The following is a 24,216-nucleotide window of genomic DNA, read 5'->3' as shown; positions in this document are numbered from 1 at the left end:
TGTAGGGATGGGTGTGTTTTTGTCTAGGGATGTGTGTGGGTGGGGATGGGTGTGTGGCTGTGTGTAGGGATGGGTGTGTGTGGGGATGATAGTGGATATGTGTGGGGCTGGGTTTGGGTGTTTGTCGGGATGCGTGTGTGTGGGGATGGGTGTGGATGTGTGTAGGGATTGGTGTGTGTGGGGATGGGTGTGGGTGTGTGTCGGGATGGGTGTGTGTTGGGATGGGTGTGTGTGGGGATGGGTGTGTGTTGGGATGGGAGTGTGTGGGGATGGGTGTGGGTGTGTGTAGGGATGGGTGTATGTGGGGATGGGTGTGGGTGTGTGTACGCATGGGTGTGGGTGGGTGTGGGTGTGTGTAGGGATGGGAGTGTGAGGGGATGGGTGTGCGTGTGGGTGGGGATGGGTGTGGGTGTGTGTAGGGATGGGTGTACGTGGGGATGGGTGTGGGTGTGTGGGGATGGGTGTGTGTGGGGATGGGTCTCGGTGTGTGTGGGGATGGGTCTCGGTGTGTGTGGGGATGGGTCTCGGTGTGTGTGGGGATGGGTCTCGGTGTGTGTGGGGATGGGTGTGTGTAGGGATGCTTGTGTGTGGGGAAGGGTTTGGGTGTGGGTTCGGATGGGTGTATGTGGCGATGAGTGTGGGAATGTGTAGGGATGGGTTTGAGTAGGGATGGGTGTGTATGGGGATGGGTGTGTCGGTGTGTGTAGGGATGGGTGTGGGTGTGGATGGGAGTGGGTGTGTGCGGTGAAGGGTGTGTGGATGTGTGTGGGAATGGGTGTGGGTGTGGTTAGGGATGGGTGTTTGTAGGGATGGGTGTGTGTGGGGATGGGTGTGGGTGTGTGTGGGCATAGGAGTGTGTGGGGATGGGGATGGGTGTGTGTGGGGAGGGTGTGTGTAGGGATGGGTGTGGGTGGCGATGGGGGTTGGTGTGTGTAGGGATAGGTGTGTCTGGGGATGAGTGTGGGTGTGTGTGGGGATGTGTGTGGGTGGGGATGGGTGTGTGGCTGTGTGTAGGGATGGGTGAGTGTGGGGATGATAGTGGATATGTGTGGGGCTGGGTTTGGGTATTTGTTGGGATGCGTGTGTGTGGGGATGGGTGTGGATGTGTGTAGGGATTGGTGTGTATGGGGATGGGTGTGGGTGTGTGTGGGGATAGGTGTAAGTGGGGATGGGTGTGGGTGGGGGTGGGGATGGGTGTGTGTGGGTATGGGTGTGGGTGAGTGTGGGGATGGGTGTGGGTGAGTGTAGGGATGGGTGTGTGTGGGTGGGGATGGGTGTGGGTGTGTGTGGGGATGGGTGTGGGTGGGGATGGGTGTGGGTGTGTGAAGGGATTGGTGTGTCATTGTCTACGGATGGGGGTGGGTAGGGATGGGTGTGTGGGTGTGTGTGCGGATGGGTGTGTGTGCGGATGGGTGTGTGTGGGGATGGGTGTGTGTAGGGATCGGTGTGTGTGTCTACGGATGGGTGTGGGTAGGGATGGGTGTGTGGGTGTGTGTAGGGATGGGTGTGTGTGGGGACGGGTGTGTGTAGGGATGGGTGTGTGGGGGGATAGGGTGGGTGTGTGTTGGGATGGGTGCGTGTGGGGATGGGTGTGGGTGTGGGTGGGGATGGGAGTGTGAAGGGATGGGTCTGTGTAGGGATGCGTGTGTGCTTGTCTCGGGATGGGTGTGGGGGTGGGGGTCTGGGAGATGGGTGTGGGAGTGTCTGGGTATGGGTGTGGGTGAGGATGGATGTGGGTGTTTGTTGGGATGGGTGTGGGTGTGTGGGGATGGGTGTGTGTGGGTGTGTATAGCGATGGGTGTGTGTGGGGATGAGTGTGGGTGTGTGGGGATGGGTGTGGGTGTATAGGGATGCGTGTGTGTAGAGATATGTGTGTATAGGGATGAGAGTGGTTGTGTGTGGGGATGGGTGTGGGTGTGTCTAGTGATGGGTGTGTGTGGGGATGGGTGTGTGAGGGGATAGTTGTGGGTGTGTTTGGGCATGGGTGTGTGGGGGGATGGGTGTGGGTGTGTGTGGGGATGGGTGTGTGGAGATGGGTGTGGGTGAGTGTGGGAATGGGTGTGTGTAGGGATGAGTGTGTGTGTGGGTGTGGGGATGGGTGTGGGTGTGTGGGGATGGGTGTGGGTGAGTGTGGGAATGGGTGCGTGGGTGTGAGTGGAGATGGGTGTGTGTGGGAATTGGTGTGCGTGTGTCTAGGGATGGGTGTGTGTAGGGATGTCTGTGTGTGGATGGGTGTGGGTGATTGGGGATGGGTGTGTGTACGGATGGGTGTTTGTAGGGATGGGTGTGTGTGGCGATGGGTGTCGGTGTGTGTGGGGATGGGTGTGCGTAGGGATGGGTGTGTGGGGATGGGTGTTGGTTGGGATGGGTGTGGGTGTGTGTAGGGATGGGAGTATGTGGGGATGGTTGTATGTTGAGATGGGTGTGTGTGGGGATGGGTGTCGGTGTGTGTGGGTATGGGTGTGTGTAGGGATGGGTGTCGGTGTGTGTGGGTATGGGTGTGTGTAGGGATGGGTATGTGGGGATGGGTGTGGGTCTGTGTAGGGATAGGTGTGTGTGGCGATGATTGTGTGTGTGTGTGTGTGCGCGCGCGTGTGTGTGGGGATAGGTGTGGGTGTGGGCAAGGGTGTGTTTGTGGATGGGTGTGTTTGTGGATGGGTGTGTGTGGGGATGGGTGTGTGGGTGTGTTTGTGGATGGGTGTGGGTGTGTGTGGGTGTGGGTGTGTATGGGGGTGGGTGTGGGTGAGTGTGGGGATGTGTGTGGTTGGGGATGGGTGTGTGTGGGGATGGGTGTCAGTGTTTGTGGGTATGGGTGTGTGTGGGGATGGGTGTGGGTGTGTGTTGGGATAGTTCTGGGTGTGTGTAGGGATGGGTGTGTGTGGGGATGGGTGTGGGTGTGTGTGGGGATGGTTGTGTGTAGGGATGGGTATGTGTGGGGATGGGTGTGTCTGTGTGCGGGGATGGGTGTGTGCGGGGTTGAGTGTGGATGTGTTGGGATGGGTGTGGGACTAGGTGGGGATGGGTGTGTGGGTTTGTGTGGGGATGGGTGTGGGTTTGTGTGGGGATGGGTGTGGGTCGGTGCGTGTGTGTAGGGATGGGTGTGGGTGTGTGTAGGGATGGGTATGGGTCGGTGTGGGTGTGTGTGGGGATGGGTTTGGGTCGGGATGGGTGTGGGTGTGTTTAGAGATAGGTATGTGTGGGGATGGGTGTGGGTGTATGTAGGGATGGGTGTGTGTGGGGACGTGTGTGTGTTTGCAGAAGGTTGTGGGTGTGGGTGTGTGTCGTGATGCTTGTGTGTGGTGATGGGTGTGGGAGTGTGTAGGGATGGGTTTGTGTAAGGATTGGTGTTTATGGGGATGGGTGTGTGGGTGTGTGTGGGGATGGGTGTGGGTGTGGGTGGTGATGGGTGGGGATGGGTTTGGGTCTGTTTAGGGATGGGTGTGTGTGGCGATGAGTGTGGGTGTGTGTGTGGATGGGTGTGTGTGTGTGTAGGGATGGGTGTGTGTGGGGAGGGTGTGGGTATGTGTGGGGATGGGTGTGTGGAGGGATGGGTGTGTGGAGGGACGGGTGTGGGTGGGGATGGGTGTGTGGAGGGATGGGTGTGTATGGGGATGGGTGAGAGTGTGTCTAGGGATGGGTGGGTGGGTTTGTGTTGGGATGGGTGTGGGACGGGATGGATGTGGGTGTGTGTAGGGATGCTTGTGTGTGGGGAAGGGTTTGGGTGTGGGTTTGGATGGGTGTATGTGGCGATGAGTGTGGGAATGTGTAGGGATGGGTTTGTGTAGGGATGGGTGTGTATGGGGATGGGTGTGTCGGTGTGTGTAGGGATCGGTGTGTGTAGGGATGGGTGTGTGTAGGGATGGGTGTGGGTGTGTGCGGTGAAGGGTGTGTGGATGTGTGTGGGAATGGGTGTGGATAGGGATGGGTGTTTGTAGGGATGGGTGTGTGTGGGGAGGGGTGTGTGGATGTGTGTGGGAATGGGTGTGGATAGGGATGGGTGTTTATGGGGATGGGTGTGTGGGTGTGTGAAGGGATGGGTGTGGGTGGGGATCGTTGTTGGTGTGTGTGGTGATGGGTGTGTGGATGGGTGTGCGTAGGGATGGGTGTGTGAAGGGATGGGTGTGTGTGTTTGTAGGGATGGGTGTGGTTGGGGATGGTTGTGAGTGTGGGTGGTGATGGGTGGGGATGGGTTTGGGTCTGTTTAGGGATGGGTGTGTGTGGCGATGAGTGTGGGTGTGTGTGTGGATGGGTGTGTGTGTGTAGGGATGGGTGTGGGTGGGGAGGGTGTGGGTGTGTGTGTGGAGCGATGTGTGTGGGGATGGGTGTGTGGAGGGATGGGTGTGGGTGGGGATGGGTGTGTGGAGGGATGGGTGTGGGTGGGGATGGGTGTTGGTGTGTGAGGGGATGGGTGTGTGTGGGGAGGGGTGTGGGTGTGTTGGAATGGGTGTGTGTAGGGATTGCTGTGGTTGTGTGTGGGGATGGGTGTGTGTGTGTCTGTAGGGATGGGTGTGTGTGGGTATGTGTGGGGATGGGTCTGGCTGTTTGTTGGGATGAGTGTGGGTGTGTGTGGGGATGGGTGTGGGTCGGCATGGGTGTGTGTGTGTGTGTGTAGGGATGGGGGTGTGTGCGGATGGGTGTGTCTGTGAAGATGTGTGTGGGTGTGTGAAGGGAAGGGTATGGGTGGGGATTGGTGTGGGAGTGGGTGGGGATGGGTGTGTGTGGGGATGAGTGAGTGTGTCTACGGATCGGTGAGTGCAGTGATGGGTGTGTGGGGCGATGGGCGTGTGTGTGTGGGAATGGGTGTGTGTAGGGATGAGTGTGTGTGGGGATGGGTGTGTGTGGGGATGGGTGTGGGTGAGTGTGGGAATGGGTGTGTGGGTGTGAGTGGGGATGGGTGTGTGTGGGGATGGGTGTGGGTGTTTGTCGGGATGGGTGTGTGTGGGAATGGGTGTGGGTGATTGGGGATGGGAGTGTGTACGGATGGGTGTGTGTGGGGATGAGTGTGTGTAGGGATGGGTGTGGGTGTGGGTAGGGATGGGAGTGTGTGGGGATGGGTGTGCGTATGGGTGTGCGTGTGGGTGGGGATGGGTGTTGGTGTGGGTAGGGATGGGTGTATGTGGGGATGGGTGTGGGTGTGTGGGGATGGCTGTATGTTGGGATGGGTGTGTGTGGGGATGGGTCTCGGTGTGTGTGGGTATGGGTGTTTGTAGGGATGGGTGTGGGTGGCGATGGGTGTGGGTGTGTTTAGGGATGGGTGTGTCTGGGGATGAGTGTGGGTGTGTGGGGATGGGTGTGTGTGGGGATGGGTGTGGGTCGTGATGGGTGTGGGTGTGTGTAGGGATGGGTGTGTCTTGTCTAGGGATGTGTGTGGGTGGGGATGGGTGTGTGGGTGTGTGCAGAGATGGGTGTGTGTGGGGATGATTGTGGGTATGTGTGGGGCTGGGTTTGGGTGTTTGTCGGGATGGGTGTGAGTGGGGATGGGTGTGGATGTGTCTAGGGATTGGGGTGTGTGGGTGTGTGTGGGTGTGGGGATGGGTGTGGATGTGTCTAGGGATTGGGGTGTGTGGGTGTGTGTGGGTGTGGGGATGGGAGTGTGTAGGGATGGGAGTGTGTAGGGATGGGTGTATGTGGGGATGGGTGTGGGTGTTTGTCGGGATGGGTGTGTGTGGGTACGGGTGTGGATGTGTGTAGGGATTGGTGTGTGTGGGGATGGGTGTGGGTGTGTGTGGGGATGGGTGTGGGTGTGTGTGGGGATAGGTGTGGGTGGCTGTGGGGATGGGTGTGTGTAGGGATGGGAGTGTGTGGGGATGGGTGTGGGTGTGTGTAGGGATGGGTGTGTGTGGGGATGGGTGTGGGTGTGTGTGGGGATGGGTGTGTGTGGGGATGGGTGTGTGTGGGGATGGGTGTGGGGATGGGTGTATGTTGGGATGGCTGTGTGTGTGGGGGGATGGGTGTGGGTGTGGTTGGGTATGGGAGTGGGTGTGTGTGGGGAGGGGTGTGGGTGTGTTGGAATGGGTGTGGGTGTGTGTGGGGATGGGCGTGTGTGGGGATGGGGGTGTGTGTGTGTTGGGATGGGTGTGGGTGTGTGTAGGGATGCGTGTGTGTTTGTCTAGGGATGCGTGTGCGTTTGTCTAGGGATGCGTGTGGGTGTTTGTGGGGATGGGTGTGGGTGGGGGTGTGTGTGGGGGTGTATGTGAGGATCGGTGTGTGTGCAGTGATGGGAGTGCGTGGGGATGAGTGTGGGTGTGTGTGGGGATGGGTGTGTGTGGGGATGGCTGTGGGTGTGTGTGGGGATGGGTGTGTGTGGCAATGGCTGTGGGTGTGTGTGGGGATGGGTGGGTGGGTTTGTGTTGGGATGGGTGTTAGTCTGTGTAGGGATGGGTGTGGGACGGGATGGGTGTGGGTGTGTGTAGGGATGCTTGTGTGTGGGGAAGGGTTTGGGTGTGGGTTCGGATGGGTGTATATGGCGATGAGTGTGGGAATGTGTAGGGATGGGTTTGTGTAGGGATGGGTGTGTATGGGGATGGGTGTGTCGGTGTGTGTAGGGATGGGTGTGTGTAGGGATGGGTGTGTGTAGGGATGGGTGTGGGTGTGGATGGGAGTGGGTGTGTGCGGTGAAGGGTGTGTGGATGTGTGTGGGAATGGGTGTGGGTGTGGTTAGGGATGGGTGTTTGTAGGGATGGGTTTGTGTGGGGAGGGGTGTGTGTTGGGATGGATGTGTGTAGGGATGAGTGTGTGTGGGGATGGGTGTGGTTGTGTGTGGGGATGGGTGTGGGTGTGTGTAGGGAAGGGTGTGGGTGTGTGTAGGGATGGGTGTTTGTGGGAATGGGTGTGGGTGTGTGTAGGAATGGGTGTGTGTGGGGATGAGTTTGGGTGTGTGTGGGGATGGGTGTGAGGGGATGGGTGTGGGTGTGGGTGTGGATGGGTGTGTATGGGGATGGGTGTGGGTGAAGGTTGGGATGGGTGTGTAATGGGAGTGGTCTGTGTGTGTGGGGATGGGTGTGTCTGGGGATGGGTGTGTGTGTGTGTGGGGATGGGTGTGTGCGGGGTTGAGTGTGGATGTGTTGGGATGGGTCTGGGACTAGGTGGGGATGGGTGTGTGGGTGTGAGTGGGGATGGGTGTGGGTTTGTGTGGGGATGTCTGTCTGTGGGGATGGGTGTGTGTGGGGATGGGTGTTGGTGTGTGTAGGGATGGGTGTGGGTCGGTGCAGGTGTGTGTAGGGATGGGTGTGGGTGGGCATGGGTTTGGGTCGGGATGGGTGTGGGTGTGTTTAGAGATAGGTATGTGTGGGGATGGGTGTGGGTGTATGTAGGGATGGGTGTGTGTGGGGACGGGTGTGTGTGTGCGGAACTTTCTGGGTGTGGGTGTGTGTCGTGATGCTTGTGTGTGGTGATGAGTGTGGGTCTGGGTTGGGAAGGGTGTGTGTGGATGGGTGTGGGAGTGTGTAGGGATGGGTTTGTGTAAGGATTGGGGTTTATGGGGATGGATGTGTGGGTGTGTGAAGGGATGGGTGTGGGTGGGGATCGGTGTTGGTGTGTGTGGGGATGGGTGTGAGTGTGTGTAGGGATGGGAGTGTGTGGGGATGGGTGTGGGTGTGTGTAGGGATGGGTGTGTGAAGGGATGGGTGTGTGTGTTTGTAGGGATGGGTGTGGTTGGGAATCGTTGAGAGTGTGGGTGGTGATGGGTGGGGATGGGTTTGGGTCTGTTTAGGGATGGGTTTGTGTGGCGATGAGTGTGGGTGTGTGTGTGGATGGATGTGTGTGTGTAGGGATGGGTGTGGGTGGGGAGGGTGTGGGTATGTGTGGGGATGGGTGTGGGTGGGGATAGGTGTGTGGAGGGATGGGTGTGGGTGGGGATGGGTGTTGGTGTGTGAGGGGATAGGTGTGTGTCGGGATGGGTGTGGGTGTGTTTTGGGATTGGTGTGTGTGGGGATGGGTGCGGGTGTATGTAGGGATCGGTGTGTGTGGGGATGAGTGTGGGTGTGTGTGTGTGTTGGGATGGGTGTGGGTGGGGATGGGTGTGGGTGTGTCTATGGATGGGTGTGTGTGGGATGGGTGTAAAGGGATGAGTGTGTGTGGATATGGGGGTGTGTGTGTGTGTTGGGATGGGTGTGCATGGGGATGGGGATGGCTGTGTGTAGGGACGCGTGTGTGTTTGTCTAGGGATGGGTGTGGGTGTTTGTCGGGATGGGAGTGGGTGGGGATGGGTGTAGTTTGGGATGGGGGTGTGTGTGTAGGGATGGGTGTGTGTAGGGACGAGTGTGGGTATGTGTGGGGATGGGTGTGGTTGTGGGTGGAGCTGGGAGTGTGAATGGATGGGTGTGTGTAGGGATGCGTGTGTCTTTGTCTCGGGATGGGTGTGGGTGGGGGTGTGTGTGAGGATGGGTGTGTGTGTGGGGATGATTGTGGGTATGTGTGGGGCTGGGTTTGGGTTCACCCACACCCCATACCCATAAACTTAATAATAATAATAATAAACTAAAACTACCAATGACCTGTGCAAATAAAACCAAATGAATCCATGCAGACTTTTTCTGGGTTACATTTTCCTTTTAAGGGCAGTGATTCTATTTGTTACAAAGAACTTAACGGACAACCAATCCCTGCCTTTCAGTGCAACAGGCTCAGCTTTAATACAGGACTCACAATGTTTTTTTCCTGGCACTGTGCAAGTTTTCATGAACCTGTACAGATGTTTTTCAACTGCTTTCACTTCACTGGTCTCCCATTTCTTTTTCTTTATCACCTTAACACCTGAACAAATGCAAGACAAAGTTAGTCAAAACATATAATGTCTTTCAATTTCATGAAAACAATCATGTTTGTTTATCAGACAATACCTTTGGGTACAGATGTGGTCCTGGTTGATTCTGTTGCTTGCTCTGTAGATGGTTTCAGTTCTGGTTCAATATCTACTTAAACACAGAATAAGTGCACTCTTTTTGAATGCATCCTAACTACAGGTTGTGCATTTTCTGAAGAATACAGTGATTGTGGAGCTTAAAATGTGGTCACTATGGTGTTGCTAGGTGGTTGTGGATACAATTATACAAGTTAAGATGTTGTCTACATGTACCAAGCCATTAGGGATTATAGAAAGGCCTAGCTAACCTTCCGTCTCCCATATACCATACTTGCCCTTTCAATAGATAAAACCTAGTTTGGAGCCGCCCACATCACAGGCTTTTCACTGGAGTAGACACCCATCATATCTGGTGTTTCACCGAATTAAGTACTAATTAAAAAGGTCCACTTTTTATATTCAGAAAAGTGACAATTTATCCAACCTGAGGAGTGCTTGTTTCCTCTTGTGACTGCGGTATACAATACTGGTCATCAGCAAATGTTTCATCTGGCACCTGCTGAGTTAAAAAAACAAACAAATGATAGAATACAAAATGTAATGAGACTTCAAACAATTTCATATTTAAAATACATTAGTGTAAAATAAGTGGGGGAAAAAATTATTTGCCTTTTGGTTACATTTGAGCTTTTCTTATTAAGCCAGCAAGGCTACTTTTGGCACATACTGCATAAAGCGCTAAAAACAAAATGTTCTTCCTGAACTAAGACTGCAGACTTTTGCTGCTGATCATCTCCAGCGGTAAGATCAGATTCCAGATGATGACTTTTTTCACCTATTATACTTATCACCTGAAACCACCCCAAATCACAATTAATCCTAAAAGTACAATTAACTAATTTATTAAGTAATTAAGTGAATAAAATTGAATGTGTAGAAAACAAGGGTTTTGCTAAACAAAGATAAACACACGTAACTGTATTGTGTAAAGTTTCATGTTAAAAGACAGTGTGGGGACCCAGTGTCTTTGAAAACACTGGTATAGTACAATGTACATTGCGGGGACTTAACATTTACTATGTTATAAAATATATTTAAAAAAAACAGTTCCATACCAGATTACAGAATGAAGACTCATGCTGTGAATGTTGGGTGCAATGATGATCATCTCTAGAGGCACCATCTGACTCCAAACGATTACTGTCCACCTCTATTCCACTTTCTGTCACCTGAAAAAGGCAAAAACGGTAACTAATAAGCCCAAAAGTAAAAGTATGTTGGTATACCTTAACTACGCTGAACAGTGTAAAGTTGTAGAAAGTATTTTAGGCTAAAACACACCAAGCAAAGAAGATATTTGTAGAAAAAAAGAGAACATTTTAAAGTAGGTATCTTGTGGGGACCTGATGTACATTGTAGAGACATAACATTTACCATGTTAAAAAATACATATTAAAAGCTGTTTCATACCCATGTACACTAATAATCCCATTTGCTAGTTTAACCACACATTTAACATACTGTAATAAAAAGGACAGATTGCAGAACAGAAAAATTGGCATAAAACTAATAACCTGAGCTTTTTTAAAAAAAAAGAGCTTTCCATGATCCTGGATTCAGCTAAACTTTCAAGTTACAAACAAGTGTTGGTAGCAAGGGTTACAAGATTGGAAACACAAAGATAGCATAGGGTGGACCGTGAATGCATTTTACAAAGCAATGTACTGCACCTTTACAGAATCTATGTCCAGCTGTTGGTTCAGCAGGCCAAGAGCAGTAAACTGATAGCAGTGAAAGCGAGAAGTTATTTAGGTACTCTAGAGGCTGGTCCCAAAAGAGATAAACACAAATGGAGGGTCCCTAATACTGGCATAACACTATGTGAAATGGAGCTGTGGAACAGCAACAGTAAGAGAGAAATAGCTTCTGTGTAGCAGTATTAAGGAGTTGGAGGCAATGAGATTAGTATTCGTAGACTTAAAGCACAGTGAAGGTGCAGCATTACAGCTGCAAAAAAAATTAGCATTAGTAAAAAGTGCATAGATGAGGTACAAGACTGTGGCAAGGTCAGCGACATCCCTCAGCATCATTAATGGGGCGCTAGAAAAGAAGTAGTTGGAGCAAAGTAAATTAGGATTAGCAGTCAAACAACATAGCTAAGTTGCAGTAATGCACTGGTGTCACTGCTGAGTAGTTAGATGAGAGGGCATATTGTAGCAGTGCTGACATGGATCTGAAAATGAAACATTTATAGTATACAAAACCAGGAATATGACACGCATAACACAGACCAGTCACCACGTGGCAGTGAAGCAGTGGCTGAGAAGGTAGGAGAGGGGGAATCTTGCAACAGTATTAAGGCAACCCTGGTAAAAGTACATGAAATTAGGTTTGGAAAATACATAGCACAGCTGGGGTGCAGCTCTGAGATGGATGGGTCAACGAGCATAGTCTGCAAGAGAGAAGCTCAAGATGTTAGCAAATGCATAGAATGGTTGAGGTGTGATATCTCATAGCGTTGTCATGGCTGAAGTATATGACGTCGGTGAGCAAAGTCCACAGGAGAAAAGCAGAAGGTATTAGTATATGCATCGCAAGTTTAAGGAGCAGCACTGCATAAAGCACATAACTGAGTACTCCACTGCCTACATTGGCAGAATACATTGTGCAGATGTACAGTGAGGGAAAAACGTATTTGATCCCCTGCTGGTTTTGTACGTTTGCCCACTGACAAAGAAATGATCAGTCTATAATTTTAATGGTAGATTAATTTGAACAGTGAGAGACAGAATAACAACAAGAAAATCCAAAAAAAAACGCATGTCAAAAATGTTATAAATTGATTTACATTTTAATGAGGGAAATAAGTATTTGACCCCTCTGCAAAACATGACTTAGTACTTGGTGGCAAAACCCTGGTCGGCAATCACAGAGGTCAGACGTTTCTTGTAGTTGGCCACCAGGTTTGCACACATCTCAGGAGGGATTTTGTCCCACTCCTCTTTGCAGATCTTCTCCAAGTCATTAAGGTTTCGAGGCTGACGTTTGGCAACTCGAACCTTCAGCTCCCTCCACAGATTTTCTATGGGATTAAGGTCTGGAGACTGGCTAGGCCACTCCAGGACCTTAATGTGCTTCTTCTTGAGCCACTCCTTTGTTGCCTTGGCCGTGTGTTTTGGGTCATCGTCATGCTGGAATACCCATCCACGACCCATTTTCAATGCCCTGGCTGAGGGAAGGAGGTTCTCACCCAAGATTTGACGGTACATGGCCCCGTCCATCGTCCCTTTGATGCGGTGAAGTTGTCCTGTCCACTTAGCAGAAAAACACCCCCAAAGCATAATGTTTCCACCTCCATGTTTGACGGTGAGGATGGTGTTCTTGGGGTCATAGGCAACATTCCTCCTCCTCCAAACATGGCGAGTAAAGTTGATGCCAAAGAGCTCCATTTTGGTCTCATCTGACCACAATTCCTTCACCCAGTTGTCCTCTGAATCATTCAGATGTTCATTGGCAAACTTCAGACGGGCATGTATATGTGCTTTCTTGAGCAGGGGGACCTTGCGGGCGCTGCAGGATTTCAGTCCTTCACGGCGTAGTGTGTTACCAATTGTTTTCTTGGTGACTATGGTCCCAGCTGCCTTGAGACCATTGACAAGATCCTCCCGTGTAGTTCTGGGCTGATTCCTCAATGTTCTCATGATTATTGCAACTCCACGAGGTGAGATCTTGCATGGAGCCCCAGGCCGAGGGAGATTGACAGTTCTTTTGTGTTTCTTCCATTTGCGAATAATCACACCAACTGTTGTCACCTTCTCACCAAGCTGCTTGGCAATGGTCTTGTAGCCCATTCAAGACTTGTGTAGGTCTACAATCTTGTCCCTGACATCCCTGGAGAGCTCTTTGCCATGGTGAAGAGTTTGGAATCTGATTGATTGATTGCTTCTGTGGACTGGTGTCTTTTATACAGGTAACAAGCTGACATTAGGAACACTCCCTTTAAGAGTGTGCTCCTAATCTCAGCTCTTTACCTGTATAAAAGACACCTGGCAGCCAGAAATCTTTCTGATTGAGAGGAGGTCAAATACTTATTTCCCTCATTAAAATGCAAATAAATTTATAACATTTTTGACATGCGTTTTTCTGGATTTTCTTGTTGTTATTCTGTCTCTCACTGTTCAAATAAATCTACCATTAAAATTATAGACTGATCTTTTCTTTGTCAGTGTGCAAACATACAAAATCAGCAAATACTTTTTTCCCCTCAATGTAGCATTTACTGTTTGGAACTCGCATGAATTAAAGCAGTTTAATTACCTCGATGTGGGAAGCAGATTTCTGTTGTGAATGTTGGGTGCACTGGGTAACATCTCCAGAGGTAGCACCTGACTCCAGACGATTATTGTTTGCATCCATTCCACACTTTGTCCCCTGAAACAATAACAGTCACTATTAAATATAAAAGTAGAGGGTAAATCCTGTTACAGAAACAGCATGTAACATGTGAGCACTGCCATATAGTGACTGATCGGCACTGTTCTAAGCATCCCTACACACTCTACATCCATCCCTACACACTCTACAAGCTCAGAATATCAGTTTATTCTTCAACCACAATGTTATGTAATGGAGTGATGCTGTAAAAATACATATACATTCACTATTTGGCATCTAATTATCCAAGATTGCTACAAGAAGTAACATTCTTACTTTACTCCTCCAGGGACAATCAGCATCTCCATAATTATATGTGACCTCCTCTCCAGGTGTTATGTCTCTTAAAGCAAAAAGGCACAAATGGGGCTTTCCTTTCACAATGATTCTCTTCATTTTGCAGTTGGGGTTAATGTGATCATCATTAACCAGTCTTCCAAGAGTGCCATCGTCCCTTGCAGCATCAATACTGAATTTGAACAAAAGAGAAGACATTTATTTAGTGACCAACAAAAATAAAATCTTTTTAAAAATTATAATACTATTTTAAGTGTATAGCTGCAGAATTAAAAACCCCAAATAAAACCAAACATTTAATACTCTGTCACAGTGACACTCAGTACGTTTACATGGACAACAATAATCCAATATTAACCCGATTTTTAATTACCTTAATCTGGCTAAAGTCATACCGGAAGGAAAGACAAAACGAATTAAGACGTGTGGAATATTCCTGTTTTAGTTGCATTATCGAGGTGTATTACAGACATGTACACACCTTAATCACACTATAAACATCCTGACGGGACGTTTTTTGACAGGACACGATAACACACAGCAGCGCTCAACCGTTTTACGGCAAACAAGAGCGCACGGCTGCTTCCCAAACTGCGTACTTACATACTACAGTATATAGAAGGTGAAATACATATATATCAGCTGCTATATAGTAGGTAAGTACGCAGTTTGGGACGCAGCCCACGGCTTCAAGCAGTCGTATATTTGCACATATAGCATGACAAATAATCAACTGCACTTGAAGCTTTTGTAAAATTAACACCCAAAACTGTATACGGTTCCATAATGAAGACGAACTGTATGTCGATATGTGAAATTCTGGAGGGACGTCGGTTGGCATGGCGTGGGGACATAATGACGTGTGCCGTTAATCGATTTATGTTCTATAACATGTAAAACGGGAACATGACAGGAATATTCTAAATGAAACTCATGTAAACACCTTAATCACAATACTGTCTTACTCAAAATAACATCAATAATTAGATTACCGCTGTCCATGTAAACGTAGTCATTGTTGTTCATAATAATAATAATAATAATAATAAATAATAACTATTACTACTACTATTACTAAGATTCTCCACAGTTTCCTTCTTCCTCTTTTAAGTAATGACAAGTCTTCTAAACTCTACAGAATGCGTCTACAACTCACACCTGATCATGCATTTTGAGTTAATGAACATGGCATTTTGTTAAATAGAAATAGTAGTGAACTAATAAATGCCTACAAAGCACAGTATAGCTGTCCTGTGTAAAACATATTTGAGGCATATGGAGCTGGATAATCGAAATGCTACTGGATATAAAGGTAATGACTGACGCGTGATTCAGGTGAGCTGCGCATCAGAAACGCAGCACAACAGTTCAGGATCCTCATTCTAATTGAGTGGCACTGTGCTGCGTTTATGATGCGCAGCTCACCTGAATCACGCGTCAGATGAATGCGGATACACATTAAAAAAAAGAAAGACACTCAACAGGCACATGATAAAAACTATTAAAATATTTATTTTCTGATAACGGACAATATTGTTATTAAACGCGATTCAGAACCGAGGTGAATCACAGACTAAACTGTGAGCAGGTATTTAAAAATGGCGCCCGCACGACCAAAACTTCGGCGCTGGGAATATATGATGTTAGCTTTCTCCGGATGTAAATATTAACGAGTCACAGTAATAAACTGTTAATAAACTAATCTAATATCATTCTCTTGAGTCGATTTCCCCTCAGACCATGTCTTAGTGAAGCGAGGCGAGGGAAAACTTTTTTTCACAGCTAAAACTTTAACTGTGCGTTTAAAACCCCCGCAGCTCATACCGCATACACTACCGAAATGGATAAAGAAATATATAGGAGTACTCACGTCCAGAATTTATCGTGCCAGATGAAGTCGAACATAAATCCTTTCAAGTTGTTGTGGTAAATTCGGTGTCTTCTGTTACTTTCCAGAGATTTCATGAGCTCTCCTCTGTATTCTAGCACGAACTCTCCTTTAGTGAAGTGCGTCATGGTAAACACTCCCCTGCCTTGTTTAGGAATAACAAAGCATGCTAACTGACCTACTGTTTTATCACCATAAGTCCAAGTTTATTTATTTATATGGTCTGCTCACCTTTAAATGCATCAATGTATTTGACATCAAGCCCTGCTTTATCACGACTGGTGGTAATGTGAAAAATAGCATCATTTGTTGGACTCTTCCTCTGACTCATTTTCAAAACCTCGTTTTCACCCTTATTAAAAGTTTCACTTCACAAATTCTGAAGGCATCTATATGGAAGGTGCATTAAATATTAATAGACAATCTAGCATTAGTAAAATTAATGGACTGATATATTTAAATGCCTCATCAAGGCTGAGCTAGCTAACAAGCTAGAATAATCATTAGCTAACTAACATTAGCTAATTACTGAGAACACTATGCTATGTAAACCATAATTTAAAATGTTAAATAATAAAATAATTTACACACCAACACAGTTTATTTAATAAACCCTCTTAGTAGTATAAGCTTTAAAAACATTCCGTGACATGATAAATATTAACTCACATACATTTTGGGTGCGATGCTAATTCACCTAACTCCACACGTCTCATTAAACTGAGATATTCAACCACATACTACTTCATTGGCTCAAAGCACCAGTGATTGATTGCTGTTTGACCAATCGGAGTTCTTCGGTTTCAACCAATCGGAGTTAAGCATTGCTGTACTACGTCATCAGGAGTGCTAACGCGAATGTTTTTACAGTCTTTGGCCAAAAGGGACATTAAACACTTGACTGCCCCCCCCCCAAGCACACACACACTCTTAAGGAGTAAATGTCAATTTTGAGGACTAATGAGATTTTTGGTGGGGGGATTCAACTCGATGAAAGAAACATGCTGCAACGCTTAGTATTGTGGTGACTCGATTTTAGGTTCCCACAATCAAAAATGTCCCACTTTATTGGTGTGTAATCAGGCCGATGTCCCCATATTAGTAGGATTGCGAGTACACCCACACCCATCCCCACCGAACCCATCCCCACCCACACCTACACCCATCACCACCCACACCCATCCCTACACACACCCACACCAATCCCTAAACACACCCACACCCATCCCCACACACACCCATCCCCACACACACCAACACCCATCCCCACAAACACCCATCCCCACCCACACCCATCCCCACACACACCCACAACCATCGCCACACACACCCATCCCCACACACACCCACACCCATCCCTACACACACACACACACACATCCCCACACACACCCACACTCATAGCCACACACACCCATCCCTACACAGACAGCTTGTGTAAATCCATCATTTAATCATACAGCTGTAAAGTAAACCTTTTTTTTTTTTTTTTTTTTTTAAAAACAGTCAACACCAGCCACCCAAAACTATTTTAATGTACAAATTAAAATGATGTTTCAAATCATAGGTCATACACACACCCACACCCATCCCCACCCACACCCATCCCTACACACACCCACACACCCATCCCCACCCACACCCACACCCATCCCCACCCACACCCACCCACACCCATCCCTACACACACACACAGCCCCACACACACCCATCCCCACCCACAACCATCCCCATACACACAAAAATACCCAAACACACCCACACCCTTCCCTATCCCTACACACACACACCAATACCCAAACACACCCACACCAATCCCTACACACACCCACACCCATCCCCACATGCACCCACACTCTTAGCCACACACACCCATCCCCACACAGACCCACACCTATCCCCACACACACCCACAACCATCCCCACACAAATCCCCACCAACACCCACACCCTTCCCCACCCACACCCATCCCTACACACACCCACACTCATCCTCACACACTCCCATCCCCACACACACCCACACACCCCTCCCCACCCATCCCTACACACACCCACACACATCCCCACACACACCCATCCCTACACAGACCCACACCCATCCCCACACACGCCCACATACCCATCCCCACACACACTCACAGACCCAACCCAACACATACCCATCCTCAAAAACACCCATCCCTACACTTACCCACACCCATCCCCAAACACACCCATCCCAACCCACATCCACACCCATCCCCACACACAATCCCCAAACACACCAACACCCATCCCCACCCACACCCAGACTCATCCACACACACCCATCCCTACACACACCCACCCCCACACACACTCATCCTTACACACTCCCATCCCCACACACACACACACCCATCCCCACCCACACCAACCGTATCGGTGTTGGTGCGTGTGGTGATGGGTGTATGGGTGTGTGGGTGTGTGTGGGGATGGGTGTGGGTGTGTGTGGGGATGAGTGTGTGTGGTGATGGGTGTGGGAGTGTGTAGGGATGGGTGTGGGTGTGTATAGGGATGGGTGCATGTAGGGATGGGTGTGTGCAGGGACGGGTCTGTGGGGGGATGGGTGAGAGTGTGTCTAGGGATGGGTGTGTGTAGGGATGGGTGCGGGAGTCTGTGCGGGGATGGGTGCGTGTAGGGATGAGTGTGTAGGGATGAGTGTGTGGGGATGGGGGTGGGTGTGTGTTGGGATGGGTGTGTGTGGGGATGGTTGTGGGTGTGTCTAGGGATGGGTGTGTGTCAGGATTGGTGTGTCTAGGGATAGGTGTGGGTGTGTGTGGGGATGGGTGTGGGTGTTTGTGGGGATGGGTGAGTGTCAGGATGGGTGTGTCTAGGGATAGGTGTGGGTGTGTGTGGGGATGGGTGTGGGTGTTTGTGGGGATGGGTGTGTGTGGGGATGGGTGAGTGGGTTTGTGTGGGGTTGGGTGTGGGTGTGGATGGGTGAGGGTGTGTGTGGGAATGGTTGTGGGTGGGGAAGGGTGTGGGTGTCAGTTGGGATGGGTGTGTGTGGTGATGGGTGTGGGTGTGTGCATGGAAGGGTATGTGTGGGGATGGGGATCGGTGTGAAAGGGGATGGGTGTCGGTAGGGATGCGTGTGGGTGTGAGACGGGGTGGGAGTTTGTGCGGATGGGTGTGGGTGTGTGTAGGGATGCTTGTGTGTTGGGATGGGTGTGGCTGAGGGTTGGGATGGGTGTGTGTAGGGATGGGTGTGGGTGGGGGTGGGTGTGGGTGTGTCTATGGATGGGTGTGTATTGGGGTGGGGGTGGGTGTGTGTAGGGATGCGTGTCTGTTTGTCTAGGGATGGGTGTGGGTGCTTGTCGGGATGGGAGTGGGTGGGGATGGGTGTGGTTTGGGATGGGGGTGTGTGTGTAGTGATGGGTGTGTGTAGGGATGGGTGTGGTTGGGGGTGGAGCTGGGAGTGTGAATGGGTGGGTGTGTGTAGGGATGGGTGTGTCTTTGTCTCGGGATGGGTGTGGGTGGGGGTGTGTGTGAGGATGGGTGTGTGTGGGGAGGATTGTGGCTATGTGTGGGGCTGGGTTTGGGTGTTTGTCGGGATGGGTGTGTGTGGGGATGGGTGTGGATGTGTGTTGGGATGGGTGTGTGTGGGGATGGGTGTGGGTGTGTGTGGGGATGGGTGTGGGTGGAGATGGGGTTGGGTGTGTGTATGGACGGGTGTGTGTGGGGATAGGTGTGGGTGTTTGTGGGGATGGGTGTATGTTGGGATGGGTGTGTGTGTGGGGATGGGTGTGGGTGTGTGTGGGGAAAGGTGTGGGTGGTGATGAGTGTGTGAGTATATGTGGGGATGTGTGTGTGGGGGGATGGGTGTGAGTCTGTTTAGGGATGGGTGTGTATGGGGATGAGTGTGGGTGTGTGTGGGGATGGGTGTGGGTGTGTGTAGGGATGGGTGTGGGTGGGGATGGGTGTGGGTGTGAGTAGGGATGGGTGGGAGGGTGTCTAGCGATGGGTGAGTGTGGGGATTGGTGTGGGAGTGTGTGTGGGGATGGTTGTGTGTAGGGATGGGTGTGTGTGGGGATGGGTGTGGGTGTGTGTGGGGATGGGTGTGTGTGGGTATCGGTGTGGGTGTATGTAGGGATGGGTGTGTGTGTGTGTAGGGATGGGTGTGTGTGGGGATGGGTGTGTGTGGGGATGGGTGTGGGTGGGGATAGGAGTTTGTGGGGATGGGGATGGGTGTGTGTAGGGATGGGTGTGTGTAGGGATGGGTGTGGGTGGCGATGGGGGTTGGTGTGTGTAGGGATGGGTGTGTTTTTGTCTAGGGATGTGTGTGGGTGGGGATGGGTGTGTGGCTGTGTGTAGGGATTGTTGTGGATAAAAATGACATGAAATAAACACGAGGGAGATTGAGTATGAGTAAAAATGTAATTTTATTGGTAATTCACAGGACGGGTGGGTGCGTAGTCTGGAGGAGAGTAAGAGGGGGAGGAAAATGGGGTGCGTCCTGGGGACATGGGGAAATCAGGGTGGGTGAAGTGAGCGGACCACTGAGAGTCGGGCGGACTGGTGGGTGAGAAGAGGGATGGATGGTCGGGGCCCGGATCGGAGAAGACAACATCATCATCCTCGGATTGGAAGCTGGAGGGGGGTTCTGGGTCTGACTGTGTAGAGGCGTCAACACGCACGTTCGTGGGGCAGATTCTGTACCGAAGAAGAGGGGGGAACCCCGGATCTCCATTCTTGGGGGGGGTGCTGCGAAGATAGTTAAGTAGCATCATGATATCAGCAGTGAGATGCACAAGCTGGTAATGAGTGTCCAGATCCAGGTCCAAACCCTGATCCAGGTCCAGTAACGGAGAGAGAGGGGACTGACGACGGGCACCGGCACCTAGACACATAGAAGCGGGATTAGGCGGATTGGAATTACGAGCAATTTAAGAGCAGTAATAGTAAAAAAGTCAAAAAGAAGTGTACGAGCTGAGGAGTGCTAAAAACATACATACACACACACTCTCTTCCTCATACACACACATGAATAACTTTAATAGAATCTTATAGTAATAGAGAAACTCTATAAAAAGCAGAATTGTAGGATATGCAGGACAGTAGAACTGTAATGATATTAAGAAGTTGGAAGTACAGTAAACCGCTTTTCAAGTAGTATAAATATATATAAACTAAGAAATATAGTGCAAATATGAAAATAAATTATAAACGAGAAATACAGGAAAAAAAGGAAAATATAACTTACTCATGATTCAGATGGTGAAGATTCTCGTCTCGCAAGGAAAGCCTTAATTTTTAGAGAACCATGAAGAAAGCCAGTTATAAGGGTGGCTGCCCCCCCCCTCGAGATAACGATAAGACCAAGGTCCCTCCCGGTTGTTTAGTCGTCTTGCTTACGTCATTTTTTTAACCTAGGGAAATGAGAATCCTGGTTTTTGAAAACCTAGGTAAAAGAGAATCCTGGTTTTTGAAAACCTAGGTAAAAGAGAATCCTGGTTTTTGAAAACCTAGGTAAATGGGAATCTTGGTTTTTGACAACCTAGGTAACTAGAAACCCTGGGTTTTTGTTTCCTGGGTTGTTGGAAATGCCTGGGTTCTGATTTTATGTGTAAAGTAAAACCCCTGGTTTCAATTCTATGGGTAAGTGAAATAGGCCTTTTCTGGAAACCTATGGGTTATCTAGTGTGTAAATACAGTATAAATACTGGAGCTTAAGCTCAGGGTATTGGGATCACTTTTGAGAATTCTCATCGGTGTGGATCTCGTGTGGTGGAATGGAACAATAAAGCTGGACCCTTGCTTCTTCTCACTCACGGCTGGTGTGTTTTTTCTATCTCCAACTGGGCTCAGAGGTAGATGTGAGTATTGGCTTCTAAGTTGAGTTTTAAATGTTTTTGGGTAATAGGCTAAATTCGAACCAACATTTGGCACCCCAGATGGGACTGGGCTAAGATCTACATGTCTAGAATCTCTCCCGTGGGACTTCGCTCTCTAAGCAACAGACAGGCCGTATAGGAAAAGGCATTGCAGACGCCTGTTATGTCAAAGCTCTGTTTTAGTGGTCTGTTGTTACGATTGAGAAGCCCCGGGGTGGGAAGAAAGACTAAGTGGGTCTCCAAAAGAACCTGGAGTGAGTGAGAAGAGGTAAGAGAAGTGTAGATTGTAGAATGTACTTTTTATAATTGTAATAAAGAAATGGTATATGTGTTGTGTGAGTGAAAGTCCTGCAATACCGCTGGAGGAAGGGAAAAAAAGGTAGGAAAAAAGAGTAGAGAAATAGAGAAGTACTCCAGGGCTGGATAGAAAGCAGGTGGAAAATGAGGCCTCAGACCCCAGATACCGGCTACTAGACTAGACTAGCAGTCTAGTGGCGGCTGCATTGGTGGGGACCCCTAATACCGCTGGAAAAGGATTAGATAAAAGGTAGATAGATTAGATTCCAGGGCTGGATAGAGAGGGGAATAAATCCTGGGCCCAGGTCCGGGTCGTGCAATACAGCATGCCCGGTGTATGAATGGAATATGTACTAACAAATGTGCGTGCTTATAATATATGTGCTTATAATATGAGTGTGGTGTGAGAGCGTGTAAGTTTTGGAGACAGGGAAGATGTATTTATTAGTGCTCTGAACATGAGCTCCATACCTGAAGTATTGGATAAGTTGGATAAGATTCAGAGAAAAGAATTTTTTTTTGGAGAAAGTTGGATTTAATTTGTATGACTATATGCTCCATGCATATGGAGCTGGTATGGAGGTGCTTTATACTTTGAAAACTTCATGTAGTAACATAAATAAGTGTAATAATGTGGAATACAATGTGTGTATGTGAGCTTGCCTGCGTTGTTGATAGAAAGGGGGGGTGTATGTGTGTGTGTTCCTGTCCGTTCTTATCTGTGCGTCTGTGTGGAAGGACAAGGAAAAAAAAAAAAAAAAGGGGGGAAAAGGTAAGACAATTCGGTGTGTGTGAGTTCTTCAGAGTGAGCTGGGTAATGCGGAGCATTGTGAGATATCTTGCGGACTTTGAATATTTCGAATCCGGTACATACGTTCGGTGAGTCGCTAGACTGTGTGTGTGTTATAATTAATTTAATATCCATAACTGCTGTATAAGTGTAAAAAAAAAAAATAATAATAATATTAATATGTAAGTGTATATATATATATATATATATATAAATATATGCATATTTTAGAGCATGCACGCCAATGGTACATATTTTAGACATCTGTACGACTGCCCATTGGGTAAATAAGAATTACTAGACCTGTAATATATAACAACATATTCCCAGATTGTGTGATCCAGGAACAGGAAAACTGAAGGTGGGAGAAAAGTGTATATTGTCGGGCCATTATTGAGAAATGAGTGAGTTAGTCCATTTGGACCCTTTATTTTTATGCTATAAATTACGAATGTGATGTCTAGGTAAAAGCCCCAAAAATGAGAATAATAATATATTGTTTTTGCGGAAGCTGCCACAGGGCCTAGACGGGGGAGGTTCCTAACTCAGGACGGAGAAAGTAGGCGGCTGCGGCATCCACAGGGACACAATGGAGCCCGCTTGAAAGAGATACAAAACGATGCAGGAGTAAGTGAAATTTTGTCCTGGTTAAAACGGGGGGCTCAAAAAGACGGTGCGGGGATATGGCGCAGTGTGGAAGGGTTGTGTATAGCCCCAGTCAGCCTCCTCCCATGCTTGATCAAAGACGCCCATGGCGTGGATCATGTCAATAAGACTGAAATGATCCGGAAAATCCGTCAGGAATGGTGGTCCCCTCAGCTGGCCTCACAAGTGGACCAAATGGTAAATGTATGTGCTGTGTGCATCAACCACAACGTGCGAAAGAACCTCACCACCCCCTTAGGACATATTCCCCCGCCGACGGGACCGTTTCGGCATCTAATGATGACTCATATAGACATGGGAGCGGAGTTACAGGTGGATGGGAAACGCTTCCTTCTGGTAATAGTGGACCGCTTCAGCCGGTGGGTGGAGGCGACTGCTACTTCTGGGGAAGATGTGGAGTCCGCCGCTAAATTTTTATGTTGTGAGGTCATACCTCGATTCGGTATCCCTGATTTTTTGAGTTCAGACAATGGCATACACTTCATAAGTAACGTCCTTAAGAATGTTACATCGGCCTTGAAGATTGATCATAAGCTAGGATGTGTATATCTTCCTGAGTCCCAAAGCGCGATGGATCCAGGGTACCGCACCCTAACTAATAAATTGGCAAAAATATGCGATGAATGACACCTAAACTGGGTCCAAGCCTTACCACTGGCATTGATGAAGATACGATCACAAATCAATCGTATGACGCACTTGACTCCTCATGAAATGCTCACTGGGCGCCCAATGCCTATGGCATACACCAAAGGTCCATACACAGAGCCGTCTGAGGCTCAATTGGAGGGCGAAATGCAGGATTATATGCGAATCCTCACTCAAATTCACAGACAGTTATATTCACAGGTTAGAGAAGCAATCCATGGTGGGGACGGGGTACGGGAGGATGTACGTTTAGTGGCACCCGGGGATAAAATACACATTCGTATGTTTAAGAGGAAAAGCCCCCTCGGGGCACGTCGGGAAGGACCCTTCACTGTGGTCGCTGCAACAGCCTCGGCTGTGAGAGTTGAAGAGAGAGATCATTGGTACCACCTGAACCAGTGCGTCTGGGCCGGAGCAGGTACGGGACGGGGAGGACCAACAACCCCGGGCCCTGCCACTACAGGGCAGCCCATGGTGGCGGAGGTGTTAACCGACAGCGACTCGGATACCTCATTTATGGGTCCGGCCTACGGCA

General features: G+C 49.2%; 1 protein-coding gene and 1 long non-coding RNA gene across 2 annotated transcripts; one reads left to right on the top strand and one right to left on the bottom strand.

Moving 5' to 3' along the window:
• Positions 1–15,272: 15,272 nt before the first annotated feature.
• On the bottom strand, positions 15,273–16,148 carry LOC128631803 (uncharacterized). Its single transcript, XR_008395939.1, has 3 exons — positions 16,096–16,148; positions 15,654–15,811; positions 15,273–15,567 (listed from the first exon to the last, which is right to left on the bottom strand). It is a non-coding gene; the product is annotated as an uncharacterized LOC128631803 (long non-coding RNA).
• A 6,424-nt stretch (positions 16,149–22,572) lies between these two features.
• On the top strand, positions 22,573–23,667 carry LOC128631802 (protein NYNRIN). Its single transcript, XM_053679352.1, has 2 exons — positions 22,573–22,771; positions 22,879–23,667. Exons 1-2 carry the CDS (start codon positions 22,768–22,770, stop codon positions 23,658–23,660), a joined length of 786 nt encoding a protein of 261 aa, XP_053535327.1. The 5' UTR covers positions 22,573–22,767; the 3' UTR covers positions 23,661–23,667.
• The last annotated feature ends 549 nt before the right edge of the window (positions 23,668–24,216 follow it).

This window comes from Ictalurus punctatus, unplaced genomic scaffold (assembly GCF_001660625.3).
Source record: "Ictalurus punctatus breed USDA103 unplaced genomic scaffold, Coco_2.0 tig00006967, whole genome shotgun sequence".
Lineage (NCBI taxonomy): Eukaryota > Metazoa > Chordata > Actinopteri > Siluriformes > Ictaluridae > Ictalurus > Ictalurus punctatus.
The sequence above is the reverse complement of the archived record's forward strand: the minus strand, read 5'-3'. Positions and strand labels throughout refer to the sequence as shown.